We start from the raw sequence: 20506 nt of genomic DNA on the forward strand, positions 1-20506 counted from the left end.
ATTTTCTTTTTGCAGCTGAACCGGTGTTATTCTGAAGGGGAATTAACAAAAGCATAATAAGCTGAGGTCCCCTTACATGTTTATTATTTTAATTTAACTAATTTATTATTATTATTCTGTTTTATTTTTGGACTAGATCTCAGGCTAGTAATATGGTTAATTTTTTTTTTTTTTTTCGATAGTAGCATAATATGTTTCTTGACTTAAAACATTGAGTAGTAACTTTATTTTTATTATTGTTATGTTTATATTTGAATGGCAACCAGCGTTGTTTCATTAACTACGTGTCCATGTGAATAAAATATATCAAATAATTTATACTTCATATTCTTGTTATTTCAATGGTACTTAAATGTTATTTTAATTTCATTGGATGTTTCACATCCGTATTTATTGATGATTAAAAAGACTAAAGCCAGTACAGTGGTTAATCATCTAGAAATGCAAGCTAGCTGTTTACAGTTTATCAGTTATACAGAAAATAACTGTGTTTTAATAAGGCATGTGAGATGCATTTATCAGTTTTTCTTCATGCACAAATGCTGATGAAATCAGCTACAAAAGCGGTTATTTCTCTATGAGATAACCAGTTGGGCAGTCAGTATTTGATAGATGATAAGGAGTCAGTATTTGATAAATTTGATAAATTACTGTTACACCCTGATAAACAAAAATGTAATATAAAATCCTATGTAAGTAGCTAATACAAAATATTTAAAAACAGAAAAAATGCTTGCATCCAAGTAAAATAAATATAGCAGAAATTGTTTGTTTAACTAAATAATAAAAAAGAGAATCTTATTACAAAAAAGGATATGAAAAAAAAATAGGTTAAGTAAGACAAAGAAGATTAGAGATAAGAATTTGTATGTGAGAGGCTAGTTTAGCACTTGAAAAGAGGAGATTAAAATATTCAAGTAAATTCTAAAAAGGGGATTAATTTAGTATAGAGGCTAACTTAAAACAAATGACGATTGCTCAAGGTCAATTCCTGAAATGAGACGACGTCACGTGAGAGTCGCGTGCAAGTGAACCGTAGCATGTTTTGGGCAGAAAATCACGACTTTAATTGGTGAGTGAGATCGACTCCAGTAAGGGGAGAAGAAAAGAAATTGAAGATGATGTCGATAAGGGCCATGCAGATAAAAGGGTTAGGGAAACCCCCCACACACAAGGCTTTTTTTCCCTCAGGTTTTCTTCATGAAATCTTTATATAGGTAACACGGGTTTTCTTGAGTGACGGCGTAGGAGTTATCTCCGTCCAACACAACAAGGAAACAAAGTGTGCAGGAATTCGATTCTGTATTCCTATTGCAAGAGACGAGGAAGCCGTATAGTTACAAGAAGGAAGAAATTGTCTATGTGTCTCATCATCCAGTACTCGTATCGAGGGAAAGAAAATCCATACAGAAATCTGTGCCCACATGATGAGTTCCATAGTGATAGAATAGAAGATCCTGTGTGTGTCCTGTATTCAAGCACGAAAGGTATAGATCGTGAAAACCAGGGTTCGTCCTAGAAAGGTACTGTCAAATCTTGTATCATTTGAAATTGCATATAATTGCAATCATTGTTAATTACTGGACAGTCGAAGATATATTAGGACTTGAGTATAAATCAGAGTAGAATAAGAGTAAACTAGTTTATATTATTTGATAAGCATTCAAGTGCTAGAGATTTATGTATGCACATGGTATTTCATATGAGAATGTCTTAAAGGTCAAATGTATGTATTGGGCATAGTGCAAGGATAGTTTAACCTATGTTGTTTTGTTTTGTAAGTTAGATAAGGTAAACTGAATTTAAACATTAATGTCCATGGTATTATAGCAATATAGAGTATTCTGACTAGTATAAAGTTAAGTAAAGTGTTAATTTGTTCCAGGATTATATGTGTATATTTATATGTATAAAGTCTGTTATGATGGCATAATCACAAATTCCCACATAGGATTTTGCCCTAATACTTATATTTTGCTTGTGTAATTTTATTCTTAGTATTGAATTGTGTTTTATATAATAGGAATTGAATTGTACCATGTTTGAGATCTTAAATAAACTTTTGTTCATTAATAATACAGTTGTCTGAAATTGCTGCCTAATGCACCACTTGAAAAACGCACGAACCACACGGGAAATTAATGTGTTAAGTTATGAGATAAAGGGTCACGACTGTTTAATAGTTTCAATATCAGACATATTTTTGTAATTGCTCCTTGTTTTCGAATTATATATCCTAAACTAAATGTCCTGAAAGGCGCAGTATAATATAAATATTAGGGACACTAAGGGGAGAAAAAGCATAAATATTTGAATTTTGTAATATCTTGTGCATAGCTATATTTTTGAATAAAGATATAATAGAGATTCACTTGAAAGGATAAAAGAAAGTTTAATAATCGTAGATAGGGACACAACATTATTTCTAGATTCCAGATGTTTTGTAACTGCTTTGCTATTTTTATTTAGTGAAATGATAATTAGTAAAATAGTTAGTCATTACTCTTCTTATAGAGACAAATTCAGTTTAAAGTTGACCTTTTAGTATCATGAAATTTTGAATAATATCATTACAACAATCATTGTGTTGTATAATTCACTTATTTATAATGCTTTGATTTCTAGTGGCAAAATGCAAAAGTGACATTAATGTTGCCATCATCAACTACTGCTGTTAAGTTAATAGAAGAAGTGGGACGAAAATGTTGTTATCATCCAGAATCATTTGAATTAGTGCTTCAAAGAATGCCAGATGGAGAATCTGTTAGTATTACTATATCCTTTTGATATATTATTGCCTTTTTTTTTATTCATTGTAAAATAATCTGAGAATCCCCAGGTAAATGTACAGTATTGTTGTAAAACAGAATAATTTTATAAATATTTAAATATATCCCTCGATGAGTCTTGGACTCTCTGGAGGTGTCAAATAATAATAATATATTTAGATGTGAATTATTGTAATGATATCATGGTTATTTATTTATTTATTTATTTACTCCATATTACTGAAGTAGCATATTTTGCATAAGTGCAGTGAGTTCTGTATCTGAGGTACAGAACTCACTGCCTCTTATTAGATCTCATAAACAAAAAGATATCCACATTAACCAAAGATCGATAGTAATATGATTAATTCATGGACTTTTGATCAATAAAATCAGTTAAATCTTCTTCTTTTTGGCTTCCCATATTAGGCAATTTTTTGCCTGTAACACTTTCAAGGGTTTAAAAAGTCTTCTGCCCATTTCCTCCTGGGTCTTCTTGATCGGTGTCCCTTTGCTTTATATTTCCAAGCAATATTTGGCCATCTGCCTTCATTCATTCTTTCTATGTGGTTTTTCCAGTTCTTTCTATAGTTTGTGATGTCTTCTGTTATGTTAATTATGGATAATTGTTTTCTTATTTCTTATCTTGTCTATTCTTTTATAGCCTATAAGTGGTCTTAGGAACTTCATTTCTGCAGTTTCCACTTGTCTTTTATCTTATTCTCCCCAAGTCCATGTTTCACTGCCATATTTCAGAATTGGTTTGGCTATTATTTTATATAGTTTTATTTGGGTTGTTCTAGACATCTGTTTATTGAAGTGTCTATTCAAAGTTTCAATGACTGCTAGGAATTTTTGCTTTTTATATGCAATGGCGATTCCTCCATTGGGGCTTATGTAATTTCTTATGATATTTAAATTTGCTCGCTTGTTCTATTACTTTGTTGTGGATGACTAGTTTGCATCTTTTAATTTCTTTACCTTGAAATGCTATTGATTTTGTTTTATTTATTGAGATTTTCATGTCATACTGTTCTGTAGTTTTGTTCATCATGTGTAGATTTTTCTGTAATTGGTCTTCATTTTCAGCAAAAATAACTTCATAGTCAGCATACAAAAATTAATTCTTGATTTCCTATTTTAATTCCTATAATTTTGTTTTTCCTCCATTCTCTTGGAAATTTTTTCCCGGGGTGCTTAAGGGTCAAAGCTGTATAACTGAGAGGAGACCTCCACATAGCCTTTAAAGGAATGCGGAGAACCGACCAGGGCTTCTGACCTAATGTCCAATCCTCACCTTCTCGTGGTGCACCCTGTTGGGTATCTACTTTGATACTGAACGAATGAGGATGGGCTGGCAATTTGGGATTTAGCCGACCAAATTGTATTCTTATTGGTTAAACCAAAATAAAAAATGATGGTACAACATGACAAAATTTCATGCCGGCTGGGGTGTCGCCCGGTTAAACAAGGCCCCCGTTGTTTTCGCCAGGGAACCAGGGCGAACAGCGAAAAGTCAGCTACTGGAACAAATCTGAAAACAAACCCCAACTCAACATCACCAGAGTTAAAGATCGGTACTATCAACGTAAGAAGCCTGAATGGCAAAGAAATGGAGCTAGCTGAGGAATTAGATAAGTACCAGATCGACATAATAGGGGTGACTGAAACAAAAAAGACCAAAACTGGTGAGATCTTTCTGAGCAATAAATACAAAATGTTATATTCAGGCAATGACAATCAAGGAAAAGAAGGAGTAGCCATAGTATTCAACACAAAATACGAGGCTAATCTTCTTGAATGGCAGTCAGTCTCAAGTAGAGTAATGTGGGCGAATATGAGAATGGAGAACTGGACAATGAGACTTATTTGTGCCTATGGTCCCACAGAAGGTTCTACTAAGGTAGAAGTGGAGGAATTTTTTGAGGCTTTAGAAAAAGCAACTGACACAATGAAAAAGGAAAAGTTGGTCCTTGTTGGGGATCTAAATAGTAGAGTTGGAAATGATTGTGAGACATACAAAAATATTTTGGGAAAATTTGGAGAAAAGAGCAAAGCTAATAATAATGGCAAATATCTGTTGGATTTCTGCTCAGGACATGGAATGGTTATTACTAACACCATGTTCCAACATAAAAATGTGCACAAATTCACATGGAGAGAAGAGGCTAGGAATAAGAAAAGTCTCATTGACTATGTTATTGTTGATAGTGATGTTTTCTCCCTGGTGCAGGACACCAGAGTGTACAGAGGATTTGAAATTGGAAGTGATCACTATTTAGTCTTGAGCAGGATAAAATTGAATTTCATATTGAAAAGAATAACATGTAAGAAAGTTTTAAAGCGAATAAAAGTTGAGCAGCTCTCAGATGTGAACTGTAGACTAAAATACAGAAATATTATTGAAAAGAAAATGAAAGAGTTTGAGAACAGGAATCAAACCTTGGAGATTCAGTGGCAAACTCTGAAGGAAACATTGATTGATTCTGCCAGAGAGGCATGTGGTGAGGTTGTGTGCAAGGATAAAAAAATCAGAACTCCCTGGTGGACACAGGAAGTTAAAGAGGCAGTGAAGGAAAAGAAGAAAGCATATCAAAAGTTCCTGTCAAATAAGTCAGCTTTTACTCTTAAAGAATACAGAGACAAATGTAAGAAAGCTAAACAGTGTGTAAAACTAGCTAAACAAAAGTCATGGGAGGACTTTGGCAAGAATATAGAAAATAAATATCAAGAAGGTGGCAAAATATTCTGGAGGTTGTTGAAGAAGCTTAGGAATGGAGGAAAGAGTGTTGTAAAAGGAATTAGAGATGATAAAGGTGAAATGAAAACAGGAGAAAAAGATATCCTTGAAGTATGGAGTAATTACTTTGAAAAACTGCTAAATGAAACAAGCAGTGATGACAGCACAGTGATAAAAAACACTGACCAGGCATGCAGTCAGGAATACATATCCATACTTGAAGTAGAAAAAGCCATCAAAGGCTTGAAATGTGGAAAGGCAGCAGGAGTAGATGATATTCGACCAGAAATGCTGAAGTATGGTGGTATAAGAGTCTTACAGTGGCTGCACTGCATAGTTCAGAAAGCCTGGACAGAGGGACGCATTCCCGATGATTGGAGTAGAGCTCTCATAGTACCCATATATAAAAAGGGAAATAAAACTGAATGTGAGAATTACAGAGGTATTTCCCTACTGAGTGTTCCTGGCAAGATCTATGCAAGTATACTTGAGAAACGGTTGAGAAGAATTGTGGAAGAAAAGCTTGGTGAAGAACAAGCTGGATTCAGGCCAAATAGAGGCTGCCAGGATCAGATCTTCACTTTACGACAAATAGTCGAGAAAGCATGGGAATATAACAAAGATCTGTATTTAAGTTTTGTCGATTTGGAAAAGGCATATGACAAGGTGCCAAGAGAGAAGCTATTCAATACGCTGCAGTTATATGGTGTCAATGGGGCATTATATCAAGCAATACTTAGTCTTTATTTGAGTTGTGAGTCAGCAGTTAGAATTGAAGGAAGTACAGGAAGATGGTTTAATGTTAAATCTGGTGTGAGACAAGGATGTACATTATCCCCTCTGTTATTCATTATCTATATGGATCACATTATGAAGGAATGTGGTATTAAACCTGATATCAAAATTGGAGATGTTAATGTCAGCTCTTTGCTTTATGCGGATGATGTTATACTTCTAAATAAATCCGCTACAAGTCTGCAAGATTCTCTGACTAAATTGAATAGCTGTTGTAATAGATATGGTATGAAGGTCAGCAATAAAAAGACAAAGACAATGAAAATAGGCAGAATCATTGAAAATGTCAACTGTGTTGTGAATGGAGAACCAGTGGAACAAGTAAAACATTTCAGCTACTTAGGCACAATTTTTACTGAAGATGGTAAACTAAATATAGAAATAGACAACAGAATCAGCAAAGCTGGTATCGTGGGAAGTCAATTGAATAAATTCATATGGAATAAGAAAGAAATTAGTCGGAACACTGAATTAGCTGTATACAAGACTGTGTTCAAACCAATTTTAACTTATGGATCTGAGAGCTGGGTCAGAAGTAAAACACTTGACCAAAGATTAGAGACCACAGATATGAGAGTCCTGAGAAAGATTAGAGGCGTGAACAGATGGCATCAATGGCAATATCATATTAAAAATGAGGATATTAGGAATGAACTTGACATTGTCAGCATCCAGGAATGCGTTAGCAGAGCTAATCTCAGATGGTATGGTCACTTAAATAGAATGGGAGAGGAAAGATTAGCAAAACAAGTGTTCTCTGCCAGATTGGCAGGAAAACGACCCAGAGGAAGACCAAGATATAGGTGGATTGATACGGTACAAAGTGCCTTAGACGATAGAAATATAAGATCTGATAATGTTGGAGTCTTGACAAGTAACAGACTGATTTGGAGGAAAATTGTAGATAGGAAGTTAGTAATGATGTAATTTTTTCATGTAGTACTGTCATATCCTGCACACCCCTTGAGGGTACATGGCAGGAATTTGATGATGATGATGATATATATATATATATATTTTTTTTTTTTTTTTTGATGCCTCAAGGGCTCACTTTAGTGAGTATGGGAGTGGAGAACCCGAGGTACCTGATGCTGGACCATACTTTATTTCATGTAATATACATCTGTTATATTATCTATAGAATGGTCCCTACTCTTTATTTCTTTCTTTCTTGTTCCTTCATCTCAAGGACTAGGGTGAATCTTTCTATGTTTCTACTTTTTCATTTCTTCATGCATAGAAGGCAACGGGAAACCACTATGCTTCTACTTTTCCCTAGTTTGGATGAGCAGCAAAGATCAAAAAGACGAGTGATGCACAGTTCAGGATGGGACTCCTGGATCCAGAACTGTGCAATTGATTACCAGGGAGGTCACTTGTTCTAGTATGGATATTGACCAGATTGCATGTCAGTCATATGAATTGTCTTTACTAAAGCCTGTGGGAGGTGGAGAAGAGGAAAATAGAATATATTCATATGGAAAAAGGGCTAAAACTAATTTTCACATTGGATCTTGGAATGTGAATACCTTACTTCAAACTGAAGATTGGAGATTGTAAAGTTGGAGATGCTAAGATTGAAAATAGATGTTCTGGGAATGACTGAGGTGAAATGGAAAAGAAAAGGAGATTTTAGAACAGATGGAATGAGAGTAATTTACTCAGGAGAGGAAGAGCAACATCAAGCAGCTGTTGGTGTAATATTGAATAAACGAGTGGCATGATGTGCGGAAGGCTACTGGCAAATCTCAGACAGAGTTTTGGTGGTAAAGATGAAAGCAAAACCAAGAAATATTCAACTTATTCAGATATATTTACCTACTTGTGATTGTGAGGATGAGAAGGTAGGGAGAGTTTATGGTGATATAGAACAGGGTTTGAAATGTAAAGAAACAAAAGATATAATTATAATACAGGGCGATGTTGGATTCTGAATGAAGAGAAATTAAAATTATTAATACTTCCTTCAGAATCCAACATAATCCACCATATTTGTAGATATTATTTAACGCAAATCTCTTGTTATGAACTAATATTCATATAATTACCTTTGAGTTTTTTTTATTTAATTATTTAATCTAGGATATGTATTAATAATGGAAAGGACTCAGTATAAAAATAACGTTCAGATTATTTTATTTATTCCTATATTAATAGTAGAAGAATTTATGTTCATCTTATTTATTTATACATTATTTGAATTGAAAAATATCCTTTTATTTAGTTTCTGTATGTAAAGGAATAATGTTATGTAATGCTTATGCTTATATAATGCTCTAATTGTTGTCATGGAGACGGAGTTAAAAGTAGAAAAGCGTGAGCGTGGTGGCGCGTGAGTTATGAACGTGAGATGGAATTGATATGAGCTAGACGGTGAAAACAAGTTTTGGCGGGAAAAAGGAGTGAAAGTATATAAACAGAAAGCGAGAATAAACAGCAGCAGTTGGTCGGCAGAGTCATAGCACTAGAACTGGGAAACTAGGGACTGAGTACAATTGGAGCACTCAGCACAGTAATGGCACTGAGAACTGTACAATAGAGATGAGGAAATAATTTATTGGCAGCACGAAGTTAAATCAGAAGCTGTAGTACAAAGAATTAAGTGCTGTGATCAGATTACAAAGGATCGAAATGTAAATTGACAACTCAGAATATTGATATGGAATTCTGAAGTTAATGTTGTATTCCAGAGCTTTCAAGGAAGATTAGTAGAAAGCTGATTCTATTGTAAAGTAGTATATGGGGAATAAGTAGATTTTCTAGTGCAAGTGTGTCTGCCTATGTGATGTGCTGAAATTAAAGATTAAGTTAATTTAAAGAAGGTTACTTTTGAAATGTGTAGCTCCAGTGTGATAATTAACTAAAGTTTTAAGTGTACCTCAGTGAATAATTTGTGCAAAGATTTATTCCGATAAGAACAGTTGTACTTTATAACATTTTAGAGTGAAGTTATAAGAATTATCTCCTTCTGTTAAATCCTAACATTAACTGTGGTGTTTATGCTGAAATTAGCCGAAGCTAGAAGGTTAATAGTTTTCCCCCCTTAAGGTGATAGCTATCTCTTGACTGAGCTATGTGATTTCTGACTAAGGGTTAGATAAAGAATACTATTGTTAAAATATTTGCTGTGAATTTCAGTGTTAAAGAACTTTAGAACTATCTTGGCTTATTAAGGAGAAATTAGATTTTGAAGCTCAGTGTTTAATACAAAGAGTTGAGTGAATGTTATGAGTAGTAGAACAGATTCTAGTAGCAAGGCTTATACGTTGGAAAGTTACCATTAAAGTTACCTTTAATTAATATACTTTATATGCGTTGTTAATTCCGTAAACTAATTACCAGTTATAGTAGAACAGAGTTAATTTTGCATTATCTTGTATCCAAAGTATGCTTATGTATATATTATATAACCTTGCATTAAATATTTTGTTTTATTGATTTCAATTTGTTGTTAGCCTGATTCTTTTCCACTGCACCGTTCATAAAATTATCGGACCTAGCGGGAACCTAAAATGTTAATGTAAAATTTGGCCTATATATAAACATTAGACTGCTAAAGTTAATTAATATATGATTACACTATTTTGCATAGACTAATCTGAATATAAGGTGGCACAGTATAATAGAAATTTTCCTATATTTGGATTAGTAATCATCATACAATTAATTAACTTTAATAAGAACAACGTTAAAGCAAGATGGTGGATCAAAAGACAGGAAGGACGATTCAACAGCGATATGAATGCAAAAATTGGAAGAGGAAGGGAGGAAGATATTGTTGGGCTATATGGATTGGGAGTGAGAAATGAAAGAGGAGATATGCTGTTGGATTTCTGTAGAAAACATGATTTAGCAATTATGAACACTTGGTTTAAGAAACATCCAAGAAGATTGTATATGTGGAAAGCCCCAGGGGAAGATATAAATAGTAGAAGTCAGATAGATTATGTTTTGATAAACAAAAGATATAGAAACATTATAAAAGATGTGACAACATATCCAGGAGCAGACTGTAACACAGATCATATATTGTTATCAACTAAGATGAAAATTAATCTAAAAAAAAGTAACTACAAGGAAACAAAACAAATCATGGAACATAGAGCAGCTGAAAATACCAAATACAGCGAATAAATTCGCAAAGAAAGTAGAGGAAGAAATGAATGAGAGAAATATACAAGAAAGTGATAATGTAAGTGAAAAATGGAAAATTCTGAAGGAAAGCATAATTACTGCTACAGAATTAATTTAGCCAAAAAAGAAGAGAAAAGATTGAAACCATGGATGATGGAAAATATTTTGAGGAAAACAACACAAAGAAGAAAGTTAGTTAATAGTAAAACAGAGGAGGAAAAAAAAGCAGTATAAAGACTTGAGTAGGGAGATACAAAGAAAGATAAGAAGGAAAAAGAAGAGTGGTTAGATGAAATAAGTAAAGATACAACAGCAAAGACAGAAAGAAATGACATAAAAGGTGTTTATGAAGGAGGATACAAATCCTTTGATGTTTATCTGCCAGTAAGCGAAACTCTAAGAACTTGGACTAAGATCTATGAGTTTCATACCGAAAAACTATCGGCAAATCCAAGTGTAAGTAACCACTTGGTAGCACAACCAAGCAACTCGGACCAAGACCAAGGCAACTCGTATCAAAGGTGGAGCAAGCTCCCTCACTATCCTTGATATTTTCTCATAATGTAAAAACACAGCCCCTAGGGGATGTAATACTGTAATTACATTATGAGGAGAGGTCACTACCCAGACCGGTTTCAACTTTTTTTGAGGTCTCATCAGTGAGTAGGTAGACCTGGAAGATAACAAGGTTTAAGTGAAAAGAACTTGCATACCTTCACTATACAAATGCCATAAAGGTGTGCCTGTATATTATAACATAGAATAAAAGCCAAATGGCTATTTTTCTGGCAACCTTAATATATATATACAACCTTAATATACAACCTCAAGGCTAGTGAGGGAGCTTGCTCCACCTTTGATACGAGTTGCCTTGGTCTTGTACTACCAAGTGGTTACTTACACTTGGATTTGCCGATAGTTTTTTGGTATGAAACTCATAGATCTTAGTTCTAGTTCTTAAAGTTTCGCTTACTGGCAGATAAACATCAAAGAATTTGTATCCCTCTTCATCATTATTATTAAGGTTGCCAGAAAAATAGCCTTTTGGCTTTTATTATAAAAGGTGTTTATAAAAACATTAATATGATGACAGGAAGGAGAAAGATGCAATGGATTGGAGCAGTCAAGTATGAAAAAGGCAAAATTCTGATAGAAAAAGAGAAGATATTACAGAGATGGGAAGAATATGTAAGTAAACTTTATGAAGATAGAGAAAGAGGAGAAAATCAAATGAAAGAATATGGTGGAAATAGGCTGTACATCATGAAGGAGGAATTGAATCTAGCAATTTAAAAGATGAAAGAAGGAAAATCCCCTGGAATAGATGGTATATAGATGGAAGTTATAAGGAATATAGGTGAAAAAGGTATGGAAGTGTTATGGCAAATTATTAACGGAATTTATGAGGCATAAGAATTACCAGAGAAGTTTCGAGGATCAATTTTTATCCCCATTCCAAAAAAGATGGGAGTTTTAGACTGTAACAATTTTAGAATGATAAGTCTTATAACTTGCACAGCAAAAATTCTGGCATAAATAATTTTGGAGAGAATGAAGAGTTGTTGTCGTCATCCAGTAGCATCCTCTAGCAAGAGTGTTGCAGCTCTTCTCCATTTCTCTCTGTCTGTCGCCTCCGTCATTCTTAAACCAGTCCATTCCACGTTGTCATTGAATTAAGAGTAAAATAGAAAAAGAAATGAATGAGGAACAGTTTGGATTCCGAACCAACAGAGGAACTAAAGAGGCTATAACTTGTTTAAGAATTATTGGGGAGAAAACACTAAACCATGGTGGAAAGTTGTTTTTGGGATTTCTAGACTTTGAAAAGGCATTTGATACAGTGAAACATGAAAGGCTTTTTGACATTCTAGAAAATATTGACTCTTATGACTTGGAGATTTTAAAGAGATTATATTGGACACAAACAGCGTCAGTATGTGTAAATGGAGAGGAAACAGGAGAATTCCTGGTGGAGAGAGGAGTTAGACAAGGATGCAAGTTATCCATTATTGTTTAACCTTTATAGTGAACAAATGCTTAGAGAGGCACTTGAGGAAGGAATAAAAATAAACGGAAGAATTATTAACTTAAGATATGCGGATGATATAGTGGTGTTGGCAGAAAGTGAAAATGGATTACAACAAATTGTTCAAAGAATTGAAAACTCCCGTAAAGAGTATGGACTAAGGATTAACACAAAGAAGACCAAGATAATGATAATGAGCAGAAAAATAGGAGATAATGTAAAGATAAGATGTGGAGGAAAGATTTTAAAAGAAGTGGAAAGATTTCAGTATTTAGCTAGCTGGATCTCAGAGAAAGGAACTTCAGTGTTGGCCATTAGAAATAGAATAGGCAAAGCTAAATCGGCATTTATGGAAATGAAGAGAATTTTAATAAACAAGAATATTAAAATAGGTGTTAGAGTTGGAATAGTTAAAACAACAGTTTGGAGTATTGCAAGTTATGGAAGTGGGTCATGGACGCTCAGAAAGAGAGATATGGAAATGTGGTGTTATAAAAAGATGGAAAAGATTAGCTATACAGAGAAAATATCAAATCAAGAAGTTTTAAGAAGAGTTGGGATGGAAAGAACACTGCTGAAAAATATTATGCAAAGAAAGACCAGATTTGCAGGACATCTTCTGAGAGATTCTTCGGGACACCTAACAAGAACTATATTACAAGGGAAAGTTGAGGGAAAGAGAAGACGTGGAAGACCAATTGGAGAGTGATTGAATGACATCGTGGAATGGACTGGTTTAAGAATGACGGAGGCGACAGACCGAGAAAAATGGAGAAGAGCTGCTCATCTGCTGCAACCCTCTTGTTAGAGGATGCTACCAGGTGACGATATATATTGAAGAGCATTGGTGATAATCCACTTCCTTGAATGAGACCTTATTCATTCATCTTCAAGGCCCACCTTTCCTAATTGGGTTGTGGGGGTAGCAGCTGCAAGAGAAGCTTCCAATGGTCACGATCCTCCACCACCAAGCTCAGGTGTTCTGGTTGGACTCCCAAACGTGTCCACCCAAGTTTTTGGATCTAATCTATCCAGCGAGTCCTTGGCCTTCCACGTGGCCTCCCACCCTCTGGCTTGGCAAAGAGGGCTTGCTGGGGGGGAGCCTCTCTTGTGGCATTCTGACCAGGTGCCCATACCAACGTAACTGTGATCTCTCAACACAGAGAAGCAGCGGTTGAGTATTGAGGGTTTCCCAAATTGTAGAGCTTCTGACTCTGTCAAGTCTTGTCAGCCCCACAACCCCTCGAAGGAACCTCATTTCAGCCACTTGGATTCGTGTCTGCATTCTTTCGGTCATTACCCAACTCTCATGACCATAGGTGAGGATGAGGACATAGAATCTATTGAAGACAGCCAGCTTTGCCTTCTGGCTTAACTCCCATTTCAATACTAGTAATAATAGACCTCTATTGGTTTTAATTTCTTTGGTTGTTTCATTATTAATTTTAATTTTAATATAGCTTTGTTCCATTATATTTACTATTGCTTTTGTGGTTTGAGGTGTAGCTTTCAATTCATACAGTATATTAATTAATTTTGTTCTGTTGATTTGATTATATGCTTTCTCATAATCTAGGATGGCCATATATGTTGGATTTCCCACATTTACACTCAAACAAAGTGTGAATGTGGGATCTGTGCAGGATCTTCCTTTCCTAAAGCCACATTGTTCTTCTCTAATAATTTCCTCAGCCCATGGTGTTAATTTACTTTTAATTATATCTAGATATATTTTATAGCATGTATTTAATAAGGATATTCCTCTGTAGTTTCCACAATCCTTTGTTTCCTTTTTTGAATATGTTTATGACTATTGCTGTCTTCCATTCTTGTGAGATGTTTCCTTCTTCCCATATTCTGTTAAGAATTTAATTAATCATAATTGAAATGGCTTAGAGCTGTATTTGTATAGTTCTGAATTTATTCCATCTTCTTCTGCAGCTTTTCTATTTTTTAGTTTTCTAATATTTTCTTTAGCTCATTTAACTGTATTGGTTCTTCATTTGTTTTTTGACTTATTACTTGTTTTATTTCAATTTGATTATTATTGTTTAGAAGCTGTAGTGATTTGTCCATTCTTTTTTGGAGGGGCCTTCTAATTGTAGATTATCCTTTGTTTCTTGAGTCATTTTTTAATGATTTTATAGCTCTTTAGTTGAGGTCCATTTATGTCATGCTCTAATCTAGATAAAAATTTTTCCCAGTCCTGTCTTCTGATTTTCCTGGTTTCTCTTGTTATTGCTCTGATTCTTTTATATTCTATTTCATTTCCTGTTGTAAAATTATGTAAATTTTGTTTATATTCAGTCCTTATTAAATCTTTTGTCTGCTGCGCCTTTGTATAAACTACAATATCATACTATTCAAAACTTATTCTCAATATCTTACTTTACTTGTCTTAACTTTATCTTAAACAGTCGTACTCCGAGCTCTTAATCCGAGCTCTTAATTTAAAATCTTCTCAATCAACTTAATGTGCTAAATGGTGGAGAATCATTTGATCATCAACAAAGTGTAGCCAAACGGTGGGTCTATGTGGAGCAGAGTTTAAGGCTTCCTCTTCAAACATTTCCATGAAGTAAATAGCTTGGGGATGGTAGTGGAAAGCCCATGGCTGTACCCTCTGTATATTTGTAAAATTTTCCTTGCCAGACAAAATAGCCTTAGTTCATAGTGTGCTTAAATAAAGCAGAAATATTGGAAGGAAATTCAGCTTGAATAAGGTCTTAGTCTTTTTAAGTGGGACATCGGTGAACAACGAGAAAACATGAAAACTGACCATAATGTCAGTGAGTGGGAGGTTTTCTATACTGGCTTTAGAGTGGGCTGAATTTTTTTATGTATGGAGAAGGGGGTTGTTGCCAGTATATTGAGAAAGCACTTTAGCTAAATATATGACTAATTTGTATGTGGGTGAATCGATAGCATCTACAGTTGAGTGTAATGCCACATTCTGTTTATGGATTTTAGATAGTCCATATGTACAGGGGGACTATAGAATTATATGGTTTTAGTTTATTAGTAATTCCAACAGGCTGGGAGGTGACCTTTTTAAGGAGTTCATATCTGCGTATTGGTAGGGTCATTAGTCTAAGGATAGGTTTAAGTGATCTTTAAGCAAAGAAATAAGTTTTAATGTGTAATCATGGTAATATAGGACTACTGCAGAATTCCCCTTATTAGATTTAGTAATTACTATTTTATTATTCTTCTTAATTTCCAGCAGTGCTTTTTATTCTTTATACTTTTTTGAGATTTTGTCTTTGTCATTATGTTGGTAACATCCAGTCTAATATTACTGGCAATATGGATAGGAAGACTAAGAATCCCAGCTTCTGTTTGAATCCTAATTTCTTCAGTAGGAATTTTTTTTTTTAGGTGCAAGTGCATAGTTGTGGCCAAGAGAGAGTGTGCACTAATTTCTTCTGGTTTGAGGGTGAAGGAAGATAAGTTTATTGCATTTATATTTATTTGAATATTTATAAATATTAATATAAATGAAATTGTTTGCTAATCTAAAAAAAACTTGGTTCAAGAGTCAAGTTTTTTTTAGATTAGCAAACTTCTTGATGTGTTGACTTGAAATTCTGAAGCATTAGAAATGTCTGAAAGGATTGTCCAAAGGTCAGTGTTTAGTGTTGCGGTGAGCCCTCTAGTGCATGAATAGCTTAATTGGTATTGGCAAGTAGAATGCGAGTAACATCAACAGGACAACAAAATTGACATCATTAAGTATTGAACATCACTGCAAGAATTTTGGGATCTAGTTTTGAACTGCTATACATAACAAATACTTCTTGCCATAAGCAGGTCATGTCTCTTTATGAATGTCCTTTGCAGGAACTTCTTTTCCCACAAGAAACTTACTACAGCATGCAGTTTAACATTTGTATGCTCCCAAGCACATTTGGCATTTTAGACATGCACATGTTTTATAGCTGTTTTCAGCAGTCTAAAATGGGAAATAAACTCGAGAGTGTACAACTGCCACACTTCATGCTGTTTAGCAGTCGTGTACACTCTTGAGCATGTATGCTATTTTAGACTGCTGGAAACAGCTACCAAACATGTGCATGAGAATCTACTACATGTACTGTTATCGTCATAGACGGTGCCTGCTCCTTATAATGCCTGCTGAAAACTTCACTTCCAGTTCACTTGTTCTGCTTTTGTTTGTAACTTACTGACTTTCCCAGAAATTAAAATCCATTCAGAATTTACTACTAAATAAGATATCAGAGATCGATTGCACATGCTTGATAACATACTGATTCATTAACTAGCTGTTGACTGCATTACTTTTGTTTCATTATCGTTTATTGTCTTATACAAATAATTTATAATGAGTGCTGGGATTAAAAAGAAACAAAAAAAAAAAAATTGTGACACGTGCAAGGTTTGCGGTGTGATGTTTTTTTTTTTTTTTTTTTTTGGTTACCGAAAACTGTAGTGCTGCAGAAATTCGCCGATAACTGTGTAAAGTTTATGAACCTAATGTAATCAGTGGGTACTATAAACATAAGAAGCCTGAATGGCAAAGAAATGGAGCTGGCTGAGGAATTGGATAAGTACCAGATCGATATAATAGTGGTGACTGAAACAAAAAAGACAAAACTCGCAAGATTTTTCTGAGCAATAAATACAAAATGTTATATTTAGGCAATGACAATCAAGAAAAAGGAGTAGCTATAGTCTTCAACACTAAATTCAAGGCTAGTCTTCTTGAATGACAGGCAATATTAAGTGGAGTGATGTGGGCAAATATCAGAATGGGGAACTGGACAATGAGACATATTTGTGCCTATGGTCCCACCAAAGGTCTACTAAGGTAGAAGTGGAGGAATTTTTTGAGACTTTAGAGAAAGCAGTTGACGCAATGAAAAAGGAAAAGTTGGACCTTGTTAGGGATCTAAATAGAAGAGTAGGAAATTATTGTCAGACATACAAAAATATTTTGGGAAAATTTGGAGAAAAGAGCAAAGCTAATAATAATGGCAAATACCTGGGATTTCTGCTCAGAACATGGACTTGTTATTACTCACACAATGTTCCAATATAAAAATGTGCACAAATTAACATGGAGAGAAGAGACGTGGAATAAGAAAAGTCTCATTGGCTATGTTATTGTTGATAGTGATGTTTTCTTCCTGGTGCAGGACACTACAGTATACAGAGGATTTAAAATTGGAAATGATTTAGTCTTGAGCAGGATAAAATTGAATTTTCATATTGAAAATAAGAATATGTAAGATAAGAAAGTTTTAAAGCAAGTAAAAGTTGAGCAGCTCACAGATGTGAACTATAGACTAAAATCCACAAACATTATTCAAGAAAAAATGAAAGAGTTTGAGAACAGGAACCAAACCTTGGAGGTTCACTGGCAAATCCTAAAGGAAAGATTGATTGATTCAGTCAGAGAGGCATGTGGTGAGGTTGTGTGCAAAGATAGAAAAATTAGAACTCCATGGTGGACACAGGAAGTTAAAGAGGAGTGAAGGAAAAGAAGAAAGCATATCAAAAGTTTCTGGCAGATAAGTCCGCTTGTGCTCTTAGAGAATACAGAAACATATGTTAAGAAAACTAAACACTGTGTAAAACTAGCTAAACAAATGTCATGGGAAGACTTTGGTAAGAACATAGAAAATAATTATCAAGAAGGTGGCAAGATATTCTGGAGGTTGTTGAAAAAGCCCAGAAATGGAGGAAAGAGTACTGTAAAAAGAATTGGAGATTATAAAGATGACATGAAAACTGGAGAAAAAGATATCTTTGATGTATAGAGTAATTACTTCGAAAAATTGATAAATGAAACAATCAGTAACAGCACAGTGGTAAAAAACCCTCAACATGCATGCAATCAGGAATACATATCCATACTTGAAGTAGAAAAGCCATCAAAAGCTTGAAATGTGGAAAGGCAGCTGGAGTAGATGATATTTTATCAGAAATGCTCAAGTATGAAGGTATAAAAGTCTTACAGTGGCTGCACTGCACAGTTCAATAGGCCTTGACAGAGTGATGAATTCCAGATGGTTGGAGTAGAGCTCTCATAGTATCCATATAAAAAAGGGAAATAAAACTGAATGTAAAAATTACAGAGGTATTTGAACACCCTACTGAGTGTTCTTGGTAAGATTTATGCAAGTATACTTGAGAAACGGTTTTGAAGAATTGTGGAAGGGAAACTTGGTGAAGAACAAGCTGGATTCAAGCCAAATAGAGGTTGTCAGGATCAGATTTTCACTTTATGTCAAATAGTTAAGAAATCATGGGAATATAACTAAGATTATATATTATATATATATTTAAGTTTTGTATAAGATTATATATTTAAGTTTTGTCGATCTGGAAAAGGCATATGACAAGGTGCCAAGAGGAAAGCTATTCAAAAGACTAAAGTTGCATGGTGTCAGTGGGGCATTATATCAAGGAATACTTAGTCTTTATTTGAGTTGTAAGGCAGCAGTTAGAATTGAAGGAAGTACAGGAAGATGGTTTAATGTTAAGTCTGGTGTCAGACAAGGATGTATTATCCTCTCTGTTATTCATTATCTATATGAATCACATTATGAAGAAAAGTGGTATTAAACCTGATATCAAAATTGGAGATGTTGATGTCAGCTCTTTGCTTTATGCAGATGACGTTATACTTCTAAATAAATCCGCTACAAAGTCTGCAAGATTCCCTGACTAAATTGAATAACTGTTGTAATAGATATGGTATGAAGGTCAGCATTAAAAAGACAATGAAAATTGGTAGAAATATTGAAAATGTCAACTGCATTGTGAATGGAGAACCTATAAAACAAGTAAAACATTTCATCTACTTAGGCATGATTTTTAGTGAAGATGGTAAATTAATTATGGAAATAGACAACAGAATCAACAAAGTTGGTATGGTATATTAGGAAGTCAATTGAATAAATGCATATGGAATAAGAGAGAAATTAGCTAAAACACTAAATTAGCTGTATACAAGACAGTGTTCAAACCAATTTTAGCTGGGTTAGAAATAAAAAACTTGAACAAAGACTAGAGACCGCAGATATGAGAATCCTGAGAAAGATTATAGCCGTGAACAGATGACATCAATGGCAATATCATATTAAAAATGAGGATATTTGGAAAGAACTTGTAAAATCTTGTATAGGAAGAATTGTGTAAAATTCTTATATACCGATTTTACTTGAGAAGGAAAGTCAATGCAAAATACTGGTAGTTTACTTAACAATTTTATTAATCTAGTAAAATATCAGAATGAATTGCTAAATTAATTAACCACCAATATATAATCTGTAAAAATATTAAAATTAATTACTAAATTATTTGACCGACAATATTGTACAAACAAGGAGATAGTCCATACAGAATTAGAATGTAGTCCCGAGGCTATCACCAAGCACAAAGGTTAGCAAGTTACGGGGTTTTTCCACCACGACTCAGTGATTTCGTAGGAGGAAGGTACCGCTGGTAGAACATCCAGGGAACTCGATTTTAAGAAGTTCCGAGGCCGTCACGGGAGAATAAAAAGGAGACAGGTGCTCTGCTCCGAACTTTTTGGCTTTGCTCTGCTCGGGTCTCTCTGTTCCTGACTTGTTCCGGTGTCGCTTCAAGAAGAAGCCTGTATCCAGGCATTCCAAGGATGGGGAAGGATATCCCTCTAGCAGTATTTCGACGATGAGAGGAGATATGTAACAGCGGCGTCGGCCTGTTCCAGAAAGTTCCTTCACGAAGATCCTTAAGTGATCTCCAAGAATGCTGTATTGTCGTTGCCGTGGAATAATGTCTGTTTGCAGTTCTAATGGGAAAGAAGAAGGTTATATTAGTGAATTCTAGGATCCAGAATGCTGAACTGGCTGAGAAATGTGTCAACTAAGATTAATGTAGAACTGTTATGGATTGTGAATCTTAGAGCAGGGATTTTTGATTATATAATTGCATTTATATTTTGCTATTGTAAAATTATTGTAAAATATATTGTAAAATATTTACAAAATATATTGTAAAATTAATATTGTATTAATATTTTGCAATTGCTATTGT

The 20506-nt window shown here is 34.3% G+C and overlaps 1 protein-coding gene across 1 annotated transcript in view; it reads left to right on the forward strand.

Moving 5' to 3' along the window:
• The window catches only part of Usp47 (ubiquitin specific protease 47), a 572957-nt gene that overhangs the window by 75427 nt on the left and 477024 nt on the right, over positions 1 to 20506 (forward strand). The window contains exon 3 of the mRNA XM_090406134.1: positions 2626 to 2763. Within this exon, the coding sequence (XP_090262260.1) occupies positions 2626 to 2763 (138 nt within the window). The remainder of the gene's footprint in view (positions 1 to 2625; positions 2764 to 20506) is intronic.

This window comes from Typopeltis vanoorti, chromosome 16 (genome assembly GCF_054136105.1).
Source record: "Typopeltis vanoorti isolate ZY-2024b chromosome 16, IOZ_Tvanoo_1.0, whole genome shotgun sequence".
Taxonomy (NCBI): domain Eukaryota; kingdom Metazoa; phylum Arthropoda; class Arachnida; order Uropygi; family Thelyphonidae; genus Typopeltis; species Typopeltis vanoorti.